The 17,167-nt window shown below is 42.5% G+C and overlaps 1 protein-coding gene across 1 annotated transcript in view; it reads right to left on the minus strand.

Annotated features, from left to right (window-relative positions):
- Window positions 1-3,811: 3,811 nt before the first annotated feature.
- The window catches only part of APBB1IP (amyloid beta precursor protein binding family B member 1 interacting protein), a 64,773-nt gene continuing 51,417 nt past the window's right edge, over window positions 3,812-17,167 (minus strand). The window contains exons 11-14 of the mRNA XM_027695661.1: window positions 13,538-13,636; window positions 12,534-12,651; window positions 8,656-8,753; window positions 3,812-5,286 (exon numbers count right to left, since the gene is read on the minus strand). Of these exons, the coding sequence (XP_027551462.1) occupies window positions 4,750-5,286; window positions 8,656-8,753; window positions 12,534-12,651; window positions 13,538-13,636 (852 nt within the window). The 3' untranslated portion in view covers window positions 3,812-4,749. The remainder of the gene's footprint in view (window positions 5,287-8,655; window positions 8,754-12,533; window positions 12,652-13,537; window positions 13,637-17,167) is intronic.

The following is a 17,167-nucleotide window of genomic DNA, read 5'->3' on the forward strand; positions in this document are numbered from 1 at the left end:
ACCTCCAGACCAAAGGTTTGGGCTGCTGGGGGTCTGTCGTAGCACTGGGCTGTGTTCCAGCCCACTGAAACCCTGGCACTGATGCATCTTCTCGACAATTCCAAGCAAAATGGTGTTGTGAGGAAACGTGTGAATGTCAGCATTACCACCTAAGGGGAAGTGGGTTGCACTCAAGTAAGCGATGATTTAAAGAATGTATTTGTGTCTGCAGGGGAAATGCAGCAGCACTGCAGCTTGAGCCCTGGTTTCCAATTAGGTGAAAGGGGAGATCTCCAATTCACGTTTTACCAAATATCTGGGAAGTTTCTGTGTTGTGGGGGCCAGACATGGCTGCCTGTACATCTTTATCTCATGGATTAACTGCATAAATACAAAGCATTTTTATACTGCATTTTTCTTCAAAGTGTTTTATAAATGTTAAATACTATTAGGGGCAAGTGGGCCTCTGCATCACCCATAGTTACAGGTAAAGAAAGCCTCCAGCATCACCATCTACATCTGGTAAAACCAGAGCAGCCCAAATGGGAGCTGTTTTACAAGCAGTGGCATGTACTGCTCCCTGTGAGGCTTCTCAGGTTCTTAAAAAAACATCTGAGAGAATGAAGCAAGCCCTGAAAATTGGTTTCACATATTCCTGTGGCTGCGGAGAGTAGGTCAGCTCTCTCTCTTCTCCAGGAGTTCATTCATGGACTCAGTCATGTCTTCTTTCCTGGATTTATGCGAAGGCAAATTTCCATTTTCTTTCCCCTAGTTTTACGATGAGTTTACATCATCTGATTTTAGTAACTATTCTGATTTCATAATAGTCAGTACCGACTGTTAAAGGTGATCACACTGCCTTAGAATTTTCCCCAAGACCATGAGCATTCCTAAGTCTTAATGATACCTCATCTGTCCTGTGTGTTTCCCTCGAACAGAATATGCATATTTCCCAGTTCCTGTGAGACTGTCAAAGATAACTGCTAAATAATAATTCTGTTCTGTAGTTTTGCCACTATCCATTTAAGTTTCTACTTTTCCACTCTCAAAGTGCCTGGCAAAGAGTGCATGAAAAACACAAAAGGTACCATGTCCCTTTCCACTTCCAGGTTTTAATCATTATGGTTTATTATGATAATGCAAACATTAATACTGTGTTTCATGATATATTCCCTGAAATCCTTGGCTGCCACCTGTCTTTCTGGAGCTGCTTCTTCCCTCATGTTACATGAACAGAGCAGTGATGCAAGAACAGATGGGGAATAACAATACTGGGGCTGGTAATCAAACAGGTGTGCTCAGTCCGTGCTCTTATCTTCTTTCTGTATTGGAGGACAACTTTGAAGGGACAGCAGTGCTGATCCCCCACATACGGGCTTTTCCACATGACTCTAACCTTTCTAAGCCTAAGGACTGATGAAAAAGTGATGTCTTGAAGGAGGTCCTTCTTCCAGATTAGTGATGTAAGAGCCCAAGGGAGATGGCAGCTGCTGAGACTGCTTCCATTTGAGGTATGGAGAAAGGTTAAAAATAACATGCTGCAATTTCACATCTTTTCAGGCTAAAATACTGCGAGCTCTAGTGGTATACATACTGCCATCATCTACAGACCATTTGTATGGCAATAGGTTAGATAGAGGTGGAAGGATTAACTTCTATTTTTACAAATGCTTTGAATTACACCATTAGAAGATCTTTTTGTATTTTGCAGCATGTTTTGGTACCAGATCAAGCTAAATAATTGTGTATCATTAAGATGGCAGCTTTGTTCTTTGAATGGAGTTTAAATCTTACATTTCAGAAATTCAGTGCTACCATATACATACACAAAATAGTTGAGAGAGGTCTAATCATCACAGCATTTTACTTGATTTCTGGAGTTCTCTATAGGCCTTAATTCTTTTTTGTTTTGAAGAAAGTTCAACTTCTTTTGTGTAAGATTAAGTGAAAGAGTTTCGATTGCAGATGTAAATTGTATAAAATTGAGTTTATTGTGCTGTAACAAAAAAGAAGGGAGGAAATAGGGCGAGAGGCTGAGCGTTCTGATGAGAAGAGTGAAAGCTAGAAAAGCACTGAAGTCTCAGTGCTTTTTTGAATCAGAGAAATTAGCTTATTGTGCAACATTTTTCTAAGGACATGTCCCACTTTATTTTGATTTTGTGTGTATATTTCATAAAATTAGTTTGATTTAAAAATAGCTGGATAGCAGACAGCTGTTGTCACCTGTGTTGAAGATGTGCACTCCTAATACCTTGTCAGAAAATGACACCTAGCTCTTGAATGATTCCACATAACACTTACCTCAGTTATATATGGAAAGGGATTGGGAAACAGTAATCCTCTTTTCTGGTTTGGTTTTCTGGTTTTTTTTAACTCCTAGTTTTAACCCTCCTACTTTTAGCTAGTTAGTATTTTCCCCCTGTATTTTTAACTTAAGGCTCGTACTTATAAGCCTTGCACTGGTCTCAAGATCATTTCCCAGTTTGGCTGTTTGAAGGTGCCAAGATACCTTTTGAATGCCCCAGCTTGTCAATTAAAAACCCCCAGGTAACATTTGTGTTAGTGGTGGGCATAGTGAGAGCCCACCACCCTCCTCGTGAGAGCTTTTTGCTTAGTTCAGGAAAAACAAGGGAGCTAGAAAACCAGTAAGAGCTGGATGGACTCTCTATTGGTAAGTAAGAGGGCAAGGAAATAGTCCCCTGGCCCATGAACTGGTGCCCTGACTGGCCACATCTGCACCACAGCAGATCTCCGTGTGGGTAGTGAAAACTGCTTTAGACTTGCCCATGTTGTCTTCTGGGAATGTGCCTGTCCTGGGCAGTTCCTTGAGCTGTGTCTGAGACTGTGCTTAGGCCCACTTGGGTGGTGTGAGCAAGCACTGGGCCAGCACTCAAGCTTGCATCCTCCTGCTCCTCTTTTATTTAGCAGTAAAAACAGGGCTGTACAAGCTGTTGTGTTGTGCCAGCAATGCCAGCTCCTCAGCCACGGGCTGCAGAGCAACAGATGGTTACCAGCAGTCGTGAGACATCTCCCCTCCCCATATGGAATGCTTACACTGCTGACAAAGAAAGGGAGGAGGAAACAGAGTGGTTGTCCCATGGCTGTACCTGAGTAACTGTGTTGATGGGCGTGATTCCTGCAGGAAAAGCATACCTTAGCTTCAGCTTGTCTCAAGTGAGAACAGATTCAGCTGCAGGAAGTCACATGAGCTTGTTTTAGTGACTTACCTGGCACTTCCCTGGCTGAAGCATCTCAGTTCTGCAAAAGCTTCGGCGCATCCCCAAGTTCCTTTTGTATCCAACACCACCCTCCACTGCAGCTCTGTCAAAGAGCCTGTACTTTCTGCTTTGACCAAGTACCACACACCCTTCTAGTGGAGCTGGGCATGTTTTACCTTGCCTTGCTTCAACTTGTCAGGGGTCTGGCTCCTCAACACTGAGTGCTGGTTACAGCCTTCTTATTTCTGCCAAGCTTGTTACGCATGTATGTGGGTATTGACAAACCAACCTTAAGCCAAAAATAAGACTAGAGGTGACCCAAAACTTTCACAGGCTGTGGCAGTGCCACCAGCTTGTCATTCTCTTGCCTCCACCACCACTTCTGGACCTAGGAATCCATTCTGACAAACACATTTTGCTTTTTATGCTTTTTTTTAATTCAAAATACAGAAATATATTATTTATATTATCTTAGAAGATCAAGTGTGCATGAGAAGAGGCAAAGACTGGCATTATAAAAAAAAAGACTAGAAGGTATAGGCAAAAATTCTTTAAAATATTTTAAGTCATTCCAGTTGGCAGTAAAATGCCTCTTCATTAACTGTGACACTTTGTGCAGATGTAAAATAGAAGCTATTTTTATTTGAGAACTAACAATGAATGCTTCCTGAATGAACAATGGACAATTAAATGGGGAGAACAAATGAAAAAATTGTAGGAGACATTCCTATCAGGTACAAGATAATTACAAAGTCTTTCACAAGACAGATTATTTCTAGGTACAGTTTGAAGACAAATGTTAACCAATAGAAGAAAAATCCTGCTTACCAAGGGAAGCATATGATTTCAAAATAAACATTTTTATTTGTCTAAGGTTAACCAAATAAATGAGATTTCAAGGCAGCAGCTGAGAATGCTGACAGGTATGACTGAGTTACATATAGAAACAGAAGTGTGTAACATTTGGGGTGACACTGTCTGGAAATGGTCCTGGCCCTGACATGCATCTCAGAATAATCTAGCTGAGGTTTTACTTTTTAAGACAGACTATTTAAAATATTTTTCAAGAGAGTCTTTTTATTGGAAAAAACATCCCCATAGGCGGGGGGTTTTTCGATAAAGAACCTTTAAGGGCACTTCTGTGAAAAGGGATCTTCCCATTTCTCAAAATTCTCATGAGAACATTGTATTTTTTGTTTAGCTCCAGTTCCACTAGAGAGGCAGCCACAGAAGATGCATTTCACTTGCTGGCTGGCTCTGGAGTGCTGCTCCAGAATCCCTGGCTGTCCTTGTGGAGTGAAGCAAGACTCTCCAGTCCATTCTTACCTTGCCTGGTGCAGGAATGGGAGTCAAGAACAAGGGGGTGGTGAGATGTAGGGGGGGAAGGAGCAGGCTCTAGAGACAAAGAGGGGGACAAAGGGCACCCCACCTTCTTGAGACACCCAAAAGGAACTCTGAAGGAGAATTCCTCCTGGAAGAGCCTGATCCAGCATGCACTTCTATAATGCCTCACAAAACCAGCTATGTCTTAAAGTCTACCTGCTCCCAGAGTTCAGGAGTTGTTGCCCCTCTTCTTCTCAAGAGCTTTCATTAGGTCAGACATGAAATCTGCTTGCCTGCCTCCAGCCCCAGTGGGAGGTGGCCCAGCTGACCTTGGCTCTCCATCTGCTCCTGCGTTTTCTAGCCTTTTTGGAGGAAGAGGCACAGGTTTCTTTGCTGGAGGTGGTGGTGGCTTACTGGAGACAGGTGGAGGTGGAGGGGGCACTGGCAGGTCTCCATTACTGCTGCTGGAGACTGGTGGTGGTGGAGGCACAAAATCAGGAGGTGGGTCACAGAAATCAGACGGTGGTGGTGGTGGTGGAAAATCAATCTTCAGTGTAGGTGGTGGGGCTGGAAAGCTCTCTGGATCTGTTAGAAAAATGCCGCTGTCTCGTTTCACTTTGGGGGGTAGAATTGGTGAAGCAGAAATAGCAGATGATCGCCTTTCAGGTGGAGGAGGAGGCTGCAGTGAGTTCCTCTTAATCAGGACTGACTGTGGCCTCAGCAGTGACTGTGCCGTGCCAGGTGCACTGATGTTATTTGACTTAGCCTTAGATAAGCAGAAAAATAAAAGGACAGACACAGTCAGTGAATGTGTAAACTAATGCCACTGCCTAAGAACAGTGAAAAGATGTGAAAATACACGAGAAGAGTGTAGTAGACAGTGAAACAAAGTAGAGTATATTTTGTTTGAAAAGTGAAAATAGTATTCTGTTTTCTTTCTGGAGCTGCCCACAGAGTTTTGACAGTGGAAACCCCCTGTTGGCAGTATGGATAATGCATCTTCAAGTGCTGTTCTCAGAAGATGAGTCCTTTTAAAATTTCAAATAATTGCAGTTAGTAAGACTAGCATCAAGTAAGTATCTTTACTTACCTGATGTTTACTACAACAAGAAAGTAAAGATACTTTCTTGATGTTCCATCCTGCTGTTCATTCCCTGAAAATTTAAGGAAAATCCCCAACCTGTGCTGTGTTTTTACATCCCAAAATACTGAGCAAGATTTAAGAACATAAAAAGCAGATGTAATTTGGGTCTTGTCCTCATTGTGTATCTCCAGCTCCCCTTTTATGTGATGGCTGGATCTCTGGATAAAGCTAAACTAACGAAGTCAAAATTCTCTGCCAAATTCATTAGACACAACAGCAGTGAATGGAGAAGAAGGTGAAGAGATATGGGCATTTAAAGTGCCTGGATTCACTGTCCCTGGCACTCTGCAGCGTGGTGTGACGTGCCCTGACCCGCAGGGTACTGCCTGGGCCTCTCTGTGTGGGAGGGAGCACAGCAGGGAAAGATTCTCCACAGGCGACCTGCCAAGGGCCACTGACAAGCCTGGAGAAGGTGTCTTCTGCCTGCTGGACAAGGCACATGCACACACTGCCTCTGCTTTTGAATTCAAAATGCAACAAACAGGTCCCTGAAGCCACTAAGTTCTATCCATGACTACTTGTGACCCAAGGACATGAGACATTCAAACCCTTTGACAACTTTTTTGAAGTAAAAATTACTAAAAGAATCCATTGTACAAGTTAGGAAAAATAAAATGTAGGATACCAATTCATTATGGAGATGCTAACTTTGACAAAATTTTAGGTGGCTTTTCTTTTTAAATTGTGTTTGCTAGTTGACACTGAAAATAAATAAAGCCCATTTGGCGATAATCTGAATACTTTTTTTTTTTTTAGGTAGGAACTGGTAGCTGTTGACAGTTACTACACAAATATTTTTTCTTGTAGACATGGAGAAGTCTGCTGTCCTGAAAACAAAGCTTTCATTTCTAGCTGTGCTCTTTTATCAGCTGAGATCCAGTGAGCTTAGCGCTCTAACTGTAGCACAGTACACCCTGAAAGACTTCAGCTCGATCCTTTGGTCTGAGGCTTGTAGGGACTGTGAGACCAATCACAGAACCACAGAACAGGTCAGGCTGGAAGGGACTACAGTGGGTCTTCTGGTCCAACCTCTCTGCTCAAGCAGGGTCATCCTAGAGCACACTGCACAGGATTGTGTCCAGATGGTTCTTGAATATCTCCAGCAAGGGAGACTTCACAACCTCTCTGGGCAACCTGTTCCAGTGTGCAGTCACTGCACAGTAAAGAAGTTTGAGACTGGAATCCTTTATTCATCCACACAGGTCTCTTGTCCCCTTGGCCCTATTTCTTTCTCACTAGGATTCATTGTCCTTGAGCCTGGAGGAAGTGAACCTTGAATATTGACCAACTCTCTTGAACCCATCTTCCTTGCAGAGCCTTTTCCCATGGGATTCTTCCAAGAGGATCCCTAAAGAGGCTAAAGGTAGTTCTCCCGAAGTCCATGGTTGTAATCTTGCTCACTGTCCTGCTACTGCTTTGTTCAGTACTGAGCTCTACAATCTCATGGTCACCACAGTCAAGGCTGCCCCCAACGTTCACATGTCCAACAAGGCCTTCTCTGTCTGTAAGCAGAAGGTCGAGCAGCACATTCCTTGTGGGATCCTCCACTACCTATGAAAGCAAGTTGTCATCAGTGTTTTTTTAGGAACCTCCTGGACTGTTTGTGCTTCGCTGTGTTGCTTCTCCAGCAGATGTCAGGGTAGTTAAAGCCCCCCACAACAACCAGGGCCTGTGACTTTGAGACTGCTTTTAGTTGCCTGGAGGAACCCTCATCTACTTCCTCCTCTTCATCAGGCAGCTTGCAGCACACACCCACGACAATGTCACCCTTACTAATGTGCCCATATCCCGAACCATAAGCTCTTGACTCGCTCATAATCCTCACAAAGACAGAGCTCGATACATTCCAACTGTTGCTTCACATAAAGGGCAACTCCACCCTGGTGCCTTCCTGGTCTGTCTCTCCTAAACAGCGTGTAGCTGTTCATGACAACATTCCAGTCATGTGAGCTATCCCACCACATCTCTTGTAATCACGAGACAGAAGCCCTGTGACTGCACACAGATCCAATAGTTCCTCCTGTTTGTTTGCTTCTTCTAGAGAAAAATGCTCTGCACCCCTGCAGTCAGCAGCACTAATTCTGGCATTAGCTGAATATAATATGTATGCCTCCTCTACCTCACTCCTTGCCTACAAAGATGGAAGTAAGTCAGACATAAGAGGAGGAAACCGCTGGCTGAGTTCTGAAAATGTGATCTACTCCAGAGGAAGTGGGGTCCAGAACAAAGAAACAAGGAGGAACTCAAAGACAGAAACAAGAAGTGTAGGACATGTAATGCAGGTGAGAGAAAAATTCTAGGAATTGAATTTCATTTGTCCTGTGCACTTCCTGCATGGTGGAGAGATTGAATAATGAACTGCAAACAAATGCACACTTTTTTCTGTAGGATGTTTTTGAAGTTCTCATACTGTACCCTATGATATTTTTATAGCCAGAAATGGTACAAGTACACAAAATTTGGAGCTTAACCATGGAATGCATTTAAAGCCTAATGAAAACATGTAATGTTTTCCCTTACTTCTTCACACTTTCTCCTTTCTTACACACTCCTCTTCAGCTGTGCAGTGTTCCCTGCTGAAAACACTACTTGTATACTTTGTGTTTCTAAGGCAAGACCGTTTTTTCTGGCAGAGACAGAACACAGCACCAAGGTTCTGGCAGCACAGACACTTTGAGATAATCCCAGTAGGCACATTCCTATTCCTGCTACGTGAACTCATGGCTGCTTGTTCTGAAGAACAGAAGTGGTGATGGCTGTGCCTTCACCTCCCACCAGTGGCTCCTGGCTTCTGTGCAGCATACACACTGTTTGCAGCGTGCAAAGCACAAGGAAGGGCAGAAGGAACCAGCCACTTTTCCCAGGAGCCAAATCCTTTTCGTAGTAAGTACACTGGAACTTTGAGGGGGGAAGACAGTGGGTGAAAAAAACCAAACTGAAGAACTGGTTCACAGGTGACATTTAACTAGTGCACTGCTAATAACTGCTCACCTGTGCCTCTGATGTATCCACTTTCTTCTGAGTGTCTGGAAATTCTGCACTGAAACGACGAGTAATTTGGGGAATCTGTCCATTTGATTGAACAGTACCTGTGACAAGGGGAGGAGAGAAATGGAAGAGGGTGTTACATTTTTGTGATATTAACCAGATCAGGGAACACCCAACTAAGAAAAAGGCTATAAAAATGTCTTTACAATTTTCACAAGGAACCACTCGTTATAGGGGTTTTATACATAATTCACTAAAATGCATACAGATATCTGTTTTCTACTTCAGGCTCATTTTGTGACTTTTCATATTCAGTTAATTACTTAATGAAAATAAACAAAGTACCTTACATTAAAACCTTTACCTGTCCACATGCCTCCATGGCTGTGGCTGACAATACTACAGGAAGTGCAAGTGGCAGAATTAAGAAGATGTGACAGAAATTATCAGAGTGTGTACAGGTGTTGACAAATGAAGAGCTTTTTCTTCTGCCTATTGTAAATAGTGATTATGAAAGGGGACCATTAAGGCTGACGCAGGAACAGAGATGGGAAGCTGGCTTTGGAAGGGAAGCTAAGCAGAAATCTATCTGGCATAGTTAAAGTCCACCCTCTGGCCTGCTGTGGTTTGAATACCTGTCTTTCATAACAGCATTTTGAAGTTTGCAGTTTGCTGTAGTATTACCACATTCTCTGTTTTTATGGCATTTTTTTTCCTTTAATTTAGACTGAAGACTAAAAGTGCCACAGTTTCAGTCATGGGGGCTGAAGGTCTGAAGTCCTATGGAGGGGCTGATCCACTTTCTTTAGTAAATGAGATAACAGCTCAAACTTCTCCCCATCTGTAGTCAGGAAGATTTGTGAACTTCACTGTCTTCTCAGATTAATGCAGATCTTCAGCCCGTCTAAGTTAAAGCTCTGCAAAACGTCTGCCCACCATTCCTGCGTGTGTAAGGGATATGCATAAATAACCTGGTACTGTCAAACGAAGTAAGTGAATGTGAGACCGAAGGACAAACTTATGAGTTTAACTATGAAAAATCCTCGGCCCCTGTATGGTCTGATGAGGATTAAATAAACCCTCCAGTTTAGTGTAGGATTTTTGGAAGCTGTACATGTCAAAGTAGAATACAGGGTTTGGTGACTAGGGATATGCTTTACCTTAATGACCGCCTTAGCTCTATTATAATTTACAGTTCTGATATCCAGTAAAGTTCCACTCATGTACTTCTAAGATGCCAGTGAACCCTTAGCTGTCTACAGTGTAAATCTAAGAACAGTGATGACTTTAATCTTGAAGGGTACTTTACTGATTAGCAAAGAGGTTCCATGACTGTGGTAAGAAATAAATTATTTTTATTGCCATGCCTGCAAATTACATGACTGGCAGAGAAGTAAGACAAACTCTGCAATGTACCTCATTTACTAGGGCTATTTAGGCTTCAAGGGAATGACAAGAAGTGGTCTGAAGTCCTTATGTTTTGTGCCTGTGCCTGCATTGTTGTTCAGCATCATTTAATCCAAAGTACCATTTGGATCATTCAAACTATAGTTTTGTGTTTGCTGAAGGACTAAAAAAAAGTTAACAAAGAGAAAATCAACCTTGTGGCTGTAAGTGCTCAGTGGAAGGAGATGTAAATCCCTGGGTTCTGTGGCTGTGCCCACAAGTGGAGCAAGTTACTGTCTGTCCTCCCTTTGTCCATAGCAGAGCAAGAGTCTGGTCTTCACACTGCTCAAAGATGTTGCTGCCCTCAGTCATAGTGAGATCTAACTAAATGAAGGAGAGCAGAGAGACATCTACTCTATCTAGTGCAAGGCAAAATGTTCTGCTTGCCAAATATGATATACCAGAAGGCTGGGACACAGTCATCTATTTCTTCTGTTAATGCAAGACTTGAAAGCAACACTTGATATATCATCTCCTGCCACATACCTCCACATATGCTATCACATACAAAGTCATCTTTGCAAGTCAATGGCTCCAAAATTTTATGGTAAATTAGTATTTGTTTTAAGAAAAAAAAAGTAGTCCAAACAGAAGGCAAAATATAGATACCCAAATGCAAAATATTCAGCCTTGTAGTGATGAGGAACATCTGAATAAAGCAACTTCTTTAATCTTTCAAACATGATGATATTGTGCTGAACTACTACATACACTGTTTTTTTTAGCATCCAAAGATGCTAAAGAGGGAAGAGAGGGAAACAACATATTTTGCCTGAGATGTGCCTGGCACTTGGGACACTTCAGAACCACAGACTTCACAGACTGGGGTACACGTGAACACACAAATGCTGGCTGCAGCAGAGTGTCCATCCCTGATGGCCACATGATATGTGGGAACAGAAGTCCCACCTGCCTTCCTTTGGCAGCCACTGAAGTTAAGAGAGTACAGCCCCTGGTAAACTCACACAGGACTGTAGTTTTCTATAGCAGATTTTAGCCTATACTGAAATCAGTCCATACAAATGGCTACAGGGCCATCTGAAAACAAAAGAAAACATGCTTTGTTCCATTTCCAAAACGTGAGCAAACAACTGCTCACAGTCAGGCAGTTCAGGTTCTAGTATTGTAGTTGGGTCCCAGGTTTTATACAGGACAGCAATGATAACTGTAAGACTGCCAGAATCACCGCAACTTGCCTCAATTAGAAGGCTAATGATCCTTCAGAGATATTTCCATAGAGACAATATACAGTACTAAAATCTTTCTAGGCCACTTAACCATTTAATGCAATCCATTAGTTAAAATGAGCAGTATATTCTATTGAACACATGCAGTGTTAATGGATTCTAGTCAGGAGCTGAAGTCACATAGATGTCTATATAGTCTTTATAAGGCCTCAATCCCGCCCATATCCTCTCCAGACTGCAGCACCAGCCTGGAGCCCCACTGGCCATCTGCTATCAACACCAGAACACAAATGTTCCATGACTGTCCCATCCACCCCCACTCCACTAAACCTCCTCCCCTAACCATAAGAAAATCCCCTGATCTCAAAACAGTCTGTTACTGGGTCTTCCCACCCCAGAAATCCATTCATTAACACGATTTGATTCCAAGGAACAGTAGGAAGACCACCCTGTATCTCACATGTACTAAGACTAGGCGAACTGAAACCTTAGAAAGGTGACTGGAGGATCTTGTCTACACGAGAAGTCAAAATATTAACTGCCAACACTGATTCTGACTTTGTCTTATGACAACAGTAAGTACTTGGCCAGCATGCCCTTCCTAACAAAGCAAGGATATCTTAAGCATGTAAACTAAAAACATTCATGCAAGTTACAGCTAGTATCATGCACTGTTGTATTTGTATCATAGTAAGATTGGTAACAGCGGCATGATGCAGGTACTGGAAAAGTAAGGTTAGAAAATAACCCAATCCTTTCTTACTCGTGTGTCCTTCTCTTAACACCCACATTGTTACCATGCAAATGAGAGAAAGGCTAGGAAAGAGAGTGGCTCATCCTGTAAGAATCACTTTCTGAAGTGATCAATCTCTGAATATCCCACTAAACCTTTTTCCTAATTGAAAGAAAAATTCCAAAACAGCCAGTGTAGAGAAGGGCAAACAGAAAGCTTCAAGACATGGACTATCAGTCTGTAAAATGTAGACAGAGGATAAAGATGCCAACAGAAAAATACCCTATTAAGTTATGCAGATTTAAACTGATCTTCAGTGAACCATCTTTCCAAATTCTAACTTTAAAGTGAGAGCTCTGCTGCCGGGCTTTGTTACAGACCACTGGCCTTTCTACAACAAGATATTATCTTGCTGAATCAATAGGACAGTTTTCTGAACAAAGACTATATGCAACACTGATGGTAACAGAAGAGGGCAATAAATGTGACTGCAGCTGATGTGACAGCATCGGTACCTGCTGATGAGGATCCTGCAGGGGCAGCTGGTTCCACTGTTCCTTGATTAGCCCACAGGGAGGACAAGCCAGCTTTCTTCACTGCACATTTGTAATTATCATAGAGTGTTTTGCCATACTGCAAAACAATCAAAACAATAAAATGAGCAAGTGTTAGGCATGACATAGGCCAAGCATTCATTTTGCTCTTGGCCTACTTTTCTGACCCTGTTTCTTCCTACTCAGTTTTGTTAAAAAGTAGCTTCTACAAGTGGTGTGCCCTTTTCTGTACAGGGCCAGGTGGAAAGTATCTCTGTAATGGCACAATAAAACATGAATCCCCATGACTTAACACAGTCCTACTGACACCATTCTTACATTTTATGTTTGGTTCAGTATTTGTAAAATTCTTGAAACTTGGCTTTAAAACCAACAGTTCTCAGTAAATATCTTTTTCCAAGTATTACATTTTCAAACTGGAGACCTGAGACATTGAATCACAGGCTCTAGAGCAAACAGCTCTGTCAGTGTAAGACACAAAATAATTTGATGTTCACCCCATACCTTTGCTGGATGTCACCCTGCAGCAGAACTGGAATAAAAAAACCCAAACTAACAGCTGAGAGAAGCAGGACTGTATAGGAAGGTACAGCCAGTACCAAGGCTATGTATAAATCCATCTCCCTTAATGTTTTGTGCAAAACAAAATGGGTTGTCAATTAGGATCTTCTTGAAGTGGGTATTATTATTGAGCCAGATAACCGTGCAGTAAGTTTTATGAGTACATGAGTTTTATAGCAACCGAACTCACTCCTGTGTTAATAAGAAAAATACACTGATAATTAAGGTACAGGGACATTGAGCAAATCCATCCTCATCATGCACTTCTGATCTTTCTATGGTAAAATTAGCACGAATGTCCATTCTTGTCACAATATTTCCAGTTGAGGTGATGACAGTCAGCAATCCGAGGAAGACAAGATTTTACAGAAAACATACTTATGTAAATTTACTTTTAATCTCACCTTGGCAATTCTTATTCCTGTTACCCACTGATGCAGGGTTGCTCGATCATCGCAGCACAAGTACTTGATATATTGTGACTCTTTCTGAATCTGGGGGTGCTGAAAGATATTAATTCACAAAATAAGACAAACACAGAAATTAAATCACTATACAAAAGTCTGAGGCGCTGCACAGTGACCTTGTGGGAAAACAACATGAAGATGATTTGAAAAAAAAAAAAGGCAGCAAAAACAGAGTATAAGAAAATATTAAAAAGATGGCGATTATGAATTGTACATGAGTTGCCACTGGCAGCTTTTGCTTGAATTTATTTTAATGCATTGTAATATGCATTGAAGGGCTACAGAAATGTAACAGTGATCTAGAGTTCAGTGAAGTCTACAAATGCTCTGGGGTTCAAGGTCTAACACTCAATGTATAAACACTGGAAGGAAGTCTGTTTCTCATTGTGGTTTGTCATATGTAAGGCACCCAGACTGAATGCTGAACATAATTAGTTTTCAAAGAGTATGTTAAATTTGTTTAAGCATAAACTTTGAGCTGAAACAGATTTTTCTTCCTAACTGACTGCCTTTCTTTGGGCTGAGTTCTAGCTTTCTTACTATACATTTTTATTGTGCTTTACTCTTGCTGTTGTTTACAACAGTTATGTAAAACTGTGATATGTTCTAGATAGACGATCATTCAAAGTGCAACACCATCAGAAGTATTCTTTTTCATTTGTTTGTATCAGAAACCCATACAATTTTTAAACCTTTTTTTAATTTTGGACAAAATTTAGGATCTCTTCCCCTTACTGATCAAGGTAGTACTGGTATGTGCTGACATACTTTTCCAATGCAAAGACAACCAAAATGCTGGGCTGCCTACTTGCCTAGGACTGAAAATTCTCCCGAAGTCTCTGAAGGAATTTGGTTTTCCTGCTACAGCAGAGAAGGATGTAAGTCTTTAGTAACTTGGATGGAATAACATACTGTGATCTCTTGATATGCAAGGAAAAGAATGAACCCAAAGGAAAAGGCTTAATTGTCCCTTATTTACATGTTCATTTCTATCTATATCTTATATTCTTAGAAATTGTAAGTACACATTTAGTGAAATACTGTGAATGCACAAAGGAATAGCCAAATACGCTCCAAGGATCCACTGTTGTCACATCACTCTCTTTTCAGCCAGTGCAGTTAAAAAGTTGAGGCATACCTACACCTAGCAGCAAGGACCCTGGGTTTATATCTATCATTAAGCCCCTGGTGGCCTAGTGGTTAGCGTGCAGGACTTTCACTGCTGCGACCACGGGTTCAAATCCCGGTCTCCTGGCCTGATGGAGGTCGTTAGCCCTGTGTGGCCATCCATCTATGAGAAGGACACTCTAAACAAACCTACGTCCTGAGGACCTCACTGCCATTGTCCAAGCTTGCTTGGCCCCGGCAGATGAACCTTAGGATTAAAGGGTGGGCTCAGTTCAGCGCAGGCTGTGTCTCACCTAAAAAATCCATTGCGCAGGCTGGAAAGGTAAAAGACCTTTCCCCAAATCTTCGTTCGCGAAGATGGGCCATTATTATTATTATTATTAAGCCCCATTCAAAGCAGAGCAGTGCTGGAGGTGGGGAATATGGCAGGATCCCTCATAGTGCAGAGTGCTGTGAGCAGCCTGCCAGCCCTGGGCTCATGTAGGTGCCAGATGTCTCCACAGATGCCTGCTGGTGGTTGGGACATCCTGGCACAGAGGCCAAACCCTGTCCACAGCTGGGTGATCCAGGGGTTCAAAAGCAGAGCCAAATACAGAGGCCTTAATCCTCAGCCATGTTTCCCTCACTTTCCCCTCAGCACTGCAGACACCAGGCTTCCCTTGCTTGTGCTGACCCAACTGTTCATGAGGCCACACTCTGATTCCAAAAAAAGGGAACTGGTCTTGATTAAATATAACCCATTTCATCATGCTGTACTTTTGGGTTTTTTTAAACCCAGCAGTACACAGCATGACCTCACATAGGGCATGGGCACAAGGGCCACTGTACCTTGGGGAGAGAATGAGTGGCAAGGAATGGATGAGAGGCTGGGACTGCACAAGGCTGTATTGCTGCCAAATCCCTGCATCATCAAATTACGGAGCAAGAGTGAAGACACCAGGGAGATAACTGTGAGGAAATAAAAACCAAAGGGATATTACTCGAGAGGTCTCAGTGGCAATGAGTCCCAAGGCAGTCCCTGTGTTACAGGTCCCTGCGTGTTTGCACTCACCTGCTCAGGTCACTCTGTTGGCCATTTTTCTGCAAACACACAGATGACCATCTCCCCTGGACAACAAATATGCAAAGTCTGCTCCAGCCCTCTGGAAGGCCCCATGGCTATCCTATTCTATTACATTGCTCTGGAGCACTCCAAAGTTGAGAGCTAGGCACATCTCACACTGCAAGCCCAGAGATGCCAGCTCACTGTCTCCAGGTGCCTTAACTGCAGATCTGGTACCATGCCCACCTCAAGGACCCTCACCCACTTGGTACACTCACACACCACCCCTTCACATAATTCAACATACAGGGCTGTATCTTGCTCTTATACACCTCTGTCATGTATGAAATGGAGGCAGTAACAAGGCCCCTGGACAAACAGCCTTCTCCAGGTCCCCAGCATCTGCCCCTCCTTGTCTCCTGCAGCCTCAGACAGCCTGAATGCTGCTCAGAGTGGGCTCCGCTACTGCAATACGTGGCCAGGACACAATGCTTAAAAATCCTTATTACCTTCCACCATTTCTCCATTATGTGACCAAACACAGTGAAAATCATTAGAGAATTCAGTCTGAATGGTACCTTTAAAGGGGAACTGTAAGCAGGCACTTTTTTGTGCGGCAGAGTACATCCCATGCCCCTGGGTTACATTATTACCAACGGAGACAAAAGAACTAGGAGGTGCAAACAAAGACACTGTAACCCTGGGTAAATTCAACTCTTCAAGCATTTTTCAATCAGCAACTAGCAATTTTGCTCCAGTGTGTAAGGTCCTACTGAACCCAGCAGATGGCACCCAAAGCTTTCAAAAAGGAAAAAGACAAGCTTTATCTTTTTTCCTCCTCCTTTTTCATGACAAGGAAGTCCACTGGATCTACATCTTTCCCTCATTTTCAAACACCACACCTACCAACAGTTTTTTAACACAAGAAAAAATAAAAGACTTCTATCTTTTAACAAATGATTCATGCAAACATCTGGAAAAGAGTCCACACTGCATAACAAGGCAGAGGAGGTTGTGGCATAGAGCAAGCAAAGTAAATGATGCTGAACATACACACAGCCCTGCCACAGCAATCTGCTTTTGGGGTGCTCAACAGGGGCTGCTGCAGACCTCTCCTCTGGGGCACGCTATGGAAGTGTTTGTTTCACAAGAACATCCCTACCATGAAAGATCAAAGGTCTCTGAACCCAGTATCTGGACTTTGACACAAATGGGGGAAGAGAAAGAACAAGATAAGCATATATGATACTTCCTTCTCTGTACTCTCACTGTCTACAACTATTTTCAGGTCAGGCGATTTTTCTAAATACATGGGATTTCCCCATATTTAGGTTCTCCTCCAGATACTTCTTCAGCTTTTTATTAAACACAAAGAGTTCTGGCATCCACAACATCTT

This window comes from Neopelma chrysocephalum, unplaced genomic scaffold, assembly GCF_003984885.1.
Source record: "Neopelma chrysocephalum unplaced genomic scaffold, ASM398488v2 Primary Assembly neopelma1_102, whole genome shotgun sequence".
NCBI classification, from domain to species: domain Eukaryota; kingdom Metazoa; phylum Chordata; class Aves; order Passeriformes; family Pipridae; genus Neopelma; species Neopelma chrysocephalum.